This window comes from Procambarus clarkii, chromosome 94 (genome assembly GCF_040958095.1).
Source record: "Procambarus clarkii isolate CNS0578487 chromosome 94, FALCON_Pclarkii_2.0, whole genome shotgun sequence".
Lineage (NCBI taxonomy): Eukaryota > Metazoa > Arthropoda > Malacostraca > Decapoda > Cambaridae > Procambarus > Procambarus clarkii.
The window spans coordinates 1,894,216-1,899,524 of record NC_091243.1 but is presented as its reverse complement, the minus strand read 5'-3'; the positions used below and the strand labels follow the sequence as shown (position 1 = coordinate 1,899,524).

The 5,309-nt window shown below is 50.3% G+C and overlaps 1 protein-coding gene across 1 annotated transcript; it reads right to left on the bottom strand.

Annotated features, from left to right (window-relative positions):
- Positions 1 to 584: 584 nt before the first annotated feature.
- On the bottom strand, positions 585 to 1,259 carry LOC138359948 (uncharacterized). The gene has a single exon (XM_069319823.1). The coding sequence runs from the start codon at positions 1,257 to 1,259 to the stop codon at positions 585 to 587; it is 675 nt and encodes a 224-aa protein (XP_069175924.1).
- Between the last annotated feature and the right edge of the window lie 4,050 nt (positions 1,260 to 5,309).

The window sequence follows — 5,309 nt, the reverse complement described above, 5'->3', positions numbered from 1 at the left end:
CCTTTAAATCCCTGCTTCCTGATTGGCTTGCATTTGTGACCGTTGGGATGCCTGCCCGCAGTGTAGCAAGCTTCGGAACCATATGGGCAGTTTCTTTCAACCTGATGCTCTCTTCACTTAGCTGTAATTAAGTACCTGGGAGTTAAGGGATGTGGAAGACTCCCTGCCTTCCGCTCCTGTGACCGCCATCCACCTGCTGCCTTCCGCTCCTGTGACCGCCATCCACCTGCTGCCTTCCGCTCCTGTGACCGCCATCCACCTGCTGCCTTCCGCTCCTGTGACCGCCATCCACCTGCTGCCTTCCGCTCCTGTGACTGCCATCCACCTGCTGCCTTCCGCTCCTGTGACCGCCATCCACCTGCTGCCTTCCGCTCCTGTGACCGCCATCCACCTGCTGCCTTCCGCTCCTGTGACTGCCATCCACCTGCTGCCTTCCGCTCCTGTGACTGCCATCCACCTGCTGCCTTCCGCTCCTGTGACTGCCATCCACCTGCTGCCTCCCGCTCCTGTGACTGCCATCCACCTGCTGCCTTGCGCTCCTGTGACTGCCATCCACCTGCTGCCTCCCGCTCCTGTGACTGCCATCACCTGCTGCCTTCCGCTCCTGTGACTGCCGTCCACCTGCTGCCTCCCGCTCCTGTGACTGCCATCACCTGCTGCCTTCCGCTCCTGTGACTGCCATCACCTGCTGCCTTCCGCTCCTGTGACTGCCATCCACCTGCTGCCTTCCGCTCCTGTGACTGCCATCCACCTGCTGCCTTCCGCTCCTGTGATTGCCATCCACCTGCTGTGTTCCGCTCCTGTGACTGCCATCCACCTGCTGCCTCCCGCTCCTGTGACTGCCATCCACCTGCTGCCTTCCGCTCCTGTGACTGCCATCCACCTGCTGCCTTCCGCTCCTGTGATTGCCATCCACCTGCTGTGTTCCGCTCCTGTGACTGCCATCCACCTGCTGCCTCCCGCTCCTGTGACTGCCATCCACCTGCTGCCTTCCGCTCCTGTGACTGCCATCCACCTGCTGCCTCCCGCTCCTGTGACTGCCATCCACCTGCTGTGTTCCGCTCCTGTGACTGCCATCCACCTGCTGCCTCCCGCTCCTGTGACTGCCATCCACCTGCTGCCTCCCGCTCCTGTGACTGCCATCCACCTGCTGCCTCCCGCTCCTGTGACTGCCATCCACCTGCTGCCTTCCGCTCCTGTGACTGCCATCCAGCTGCTGCCTTCCGCTCCTGTGACTGCCATCCACCTGCTGCCTCCATCTGTCCTCTTACAAATTCCGTCTAAATTTGGCCGTTTGTTCGTATGACCGAAATTTGACGTAATTTGAAAATGAAAAATAATTTAAAATAATTTTTTTCCAAAACAGTAAGTTGAGGATCATCTGGTATGTTAGGAGGGCAAGAAGTTTGCCTAAATTTATAATCATTTAAAGCGTTAATGGAAAGTTTGCTCTCCTAACCTAACTGAGTAAGCCGGACGACTCAAACAGAAAACGGGACTCTACGTTATTTTCGTGAGCCGATTTCATTTCGAATTATGTCATTTTTGGCCATGGCGCGCTTATGAGCGAAAAACGACGTTATTTTAAGAGGACGGGTTGCTGAGGCACATCGCCATAACCGTTCACCCTCCGTACACCCCATGGGCACGAGAACGAGGATGGATGAGTTCAATGACTGAAGATACACTTAACGTAAGTACTTACCAACATTACTGAGCATGAGTAACCACGCGGTTGCTACTCGTGCTCATATCATACGATATCTTACGAGGTGAGATATAACGTGATATCTTACGTGAGTAACAAGATATCACGTGATATCTTACGTAAGTCCAAACGACTCCGCCAGTTAACACCTGTACAGGATGGGAAAGGAAAGAGAGCTATCAGGGGGAAAGCTTCAGGGAATTACGACTATATAGCACTTGGAAGGGATCTGTATAAGGATTTGGGATAGGATGGGGGAAAGGAATGGTTCACAAACCACTTGGATGGTAGGGGATTGAACGTCAACCTGCATGAAGGGAGACCGTCTCCCTACCGTGTAGCCCAAGTGGTTGGGTCACCTGTACAGGAGCATTACAGGAGTTGAGGTTACAGGAGTGCTTTCCTCGTACTCTGAAGCTCCAGCAAGCAGGAGACCCTCTGTCACCAGGGAAACTCAGAGTACCGTGTGGAAGCCAACATAAAAAAAACATGTCAGATCGTTCCAGTTAACATGCTAAGTCCAGGGATATTACATGTCAATGTGTTTGCATGATAACTGATGATCACCCGGACGCCTGATTACGGCTCCATGTATCTCGTTAATTGCTCCAATGATTGCGTGGAAACTGTATTTGCGAAGTGATCACTACAAGTGTTAAGTTAGGTGGTTAGTGCACATATACTCAACATTCACTTAGCCTTTATGTGTCCCTTGTTTGATTATTAACTTTTCATGACATTTCATCAACTAAATTAATTCCTCAACCGTGTATGGTAAAGTTAATTTTACTGACTAAAGGTGGCAATGAGAAGTAAGGAAGTATGAGTGAGTCCCCCCCCCCCTCTCACTGACACTGGCAGCCTTCTACACCAGATACGTGGCGGACACATCCACTATACATTATCGCCCCACAATTCAAATGTCTTTCATGAAGATTGATTTCAAGTTGTGCCACGCTCTTAATGAGAGAAATACACATGAAGTTAAGTACACATACACTGTGGCTGAGAGTACGCGACAAGTTTACAGGGAATGGCAGATTTAAGTTGCAAAGTTCATGAGGATATGGAGACACTGAGCGAGGAAGTGTGAGAAGCGAGGACGCGATGTATATGAACACTGGTAGTGTGAGAGCAGATACGAGCCAGCGAGGGAGGTCGCGCTCGGCGCTACTAATACTAGCCACGTAGGGAGCACGAGTGCTCGCCTTGTTGTGCTTGCGGGGAGTTGAGCTCTGGCTCTTTGGTCCCGTCTCTCAACTGTCAATCAACTGGTGTACAGATTACTGAGCCTACTGGGCTCTATCATACTGTATCTACATTTAAAACTGTGTATGGAGTCAGTCTCCACCACATCACTGCCTAATGCATTCCATCTCTTAACTACTGACTCTGGAAAAAGTTTTTATAACGTCTCTGTGGCTCATTTGAGTTCTAAGTTTCCACCTTTATCTCCTTGTTCGCGTACCACCCATGCTAAACAGTTTTTCTACCGAGTCAATTCCTCTGAGAATTTTATAGGTAGTGATCTTGTCTTCCTTAACTATTTTGTTTTCCTGTTGTGAGGTTTAGTTCCAGTAATTTGTCCTCGTAACCCCATACCCTTCAGCTCGAGGACTAGCCTGGAGGCATATATCTGAACCTTTTCTAGCTTCGTTTAGTGTTTGACTAGATGTGGACTCCACGCTGGACCCGCATATTCCAATATTAGTCTGACATATTAAGTATACAAGGTTTTGAATGATTCCTTACCCAAGTTTCTGAAGGTAGGTCTTGTGTTTGCCAGCCTTGCATACGCCGATGTTATCCGTTTGATGTAGGCTTCAGGGGACAGTTATGGTGTAATGTCAACCCCTAGATCTGTCTCTCTCTTCATAACTTCTGAAGGATTTCTTCTCCCAGCTGGTACCTGGTGTTTCGCCTTCTGCTCCCTACTCCTATCTTCATAACTTTGCACTTGTTCGAGTTAAACTCTAGTAGCCATTTGTTGGACCATTCCTTCATTCTTTCCAGGACATCCTGTAGCCTCTGCAGTCCTCTTCTGCCTTAATCCTTCTCATAATGTTAGCATCATCAGCAAACATTGAGAGGAACGAGTCTATTCCTTCTGGAAGATCATTCACGTATATCAGAAAGAAGATAGGGCCGAATACAGATCCCTGTGGGATTCTGTTGGTGACATCAGGCTGTGGTTATTTCGATCTGACAGGTAAATGAAAGCAGCGCCATACCTGCTGAAGGTCCCTGATAGTGAATCAACCCTCAACTAACCATTGACAGTCGTCAGTCATTGAAGAGACGTGTCGTCGCGCGTCCGCGAATTATCATCAGTGTCTTGGGACATTAAAGTGTTATAGAGACCAAAATATAATATATGGTCACATGCGGTGTAGAACAACGCAGTGATCAGCGAATGATAGTGAATTCTTATAGCGTTCAATAAGATAAACAAATAAAAAGAGCAAGTTCTAGTGGCAACACCTATACCACCAGCGGGCAGTGTGTCAGGATCAGATGTGAGTGTCTGGAGTAGTATAACAGAGAATAGTGGTTGTGAAGTGTTATTAAAGCACCTATCTTGAGGTTATCTTGAGATGATTTCGGGGCTTTAGTGTCCCCGCGGCCCGGTCCTCGACCAGGCCTCCACCCCCAGGAAGCAGCCCGTGACAGCTGACTAACTCCTAGGTACCTGTTTACTGCTAGGTAACAGGGGCATTCAGGGTGAAAGAAACTTTGCCCATTTGTTTCTGCCTTGTGCGGGAATCGAACCCGCGCCACAGAATTACGAGTCCTGCGCGCTATCCACCAGGCTACCAGGCCCCCTCGGAGTGGGTAAAAAAAATCCATATATCATATGTATTTAAAAATCTAACGAGGCTCATTCATGGTAGACAGTTTCAGTATCAAATATGTGTCGGGGGCCCTAGTGACTGTCTCTACTCCCTTTAAGCCCCCCTCTCCCCCACTTTCCTACCCCCCCCCCCCGTCTCACTCTACCAAAACACACCTACACACAAACCCCCACAGTGTAACACCCACACCTCCGCACCCCACACTCAAACCCAAGTAGACACGCACACACACTTACAAACACACATTCAAGTATATCCCTCCCTTGTCTCTCCCTCATTCACCTACCTTGAGGTGCTTCCGGGGCTCAGTGTCCCCCGCGGCCCGGTCGTCGACCAGGCCTCCTGGTTGCTGGACTGATCAACAAGGCTGTTAGACGCGGCTGCTCGCAGCCTGACGTATGAGTCACAGCCTGGTTGATCAGGTATCACAGCCTGGTTGATCAGGTATCACAGCCTGGTTGATCAGGTACAATTCACATTCACACAAGCCCACATATACGCACAAATACACACCTCCCTTCCTCAGCCCCTCCCCCCCATTCTTCGCCACCTTGCCCTTGCTCCCCACCACCTCCATCACCCTTCTCGTCTTAACCATCGCCCGCCTACAAACACACCAGCCCCTCTAATTTTCCCCCCTCTCCCATGGCCCCCCTCACCCCTCCTCCATCTCCTCCCTCCTCGTTCCCTCTCTCCTCTCACCACACCTCTTCCCACACTCACCCCCACACCCCCTGTGTAACTCCCCA

Excerpts from the sequence above, each read along its gene's own strand:
- LOC138359948 (XM_069319823.1), bottom strand. The coding sequence starts at position 1,259 with ATGGAGGCAGCAGGTGGATGGCAGTCACAGGAGCGGAAGGCAGCAGCT.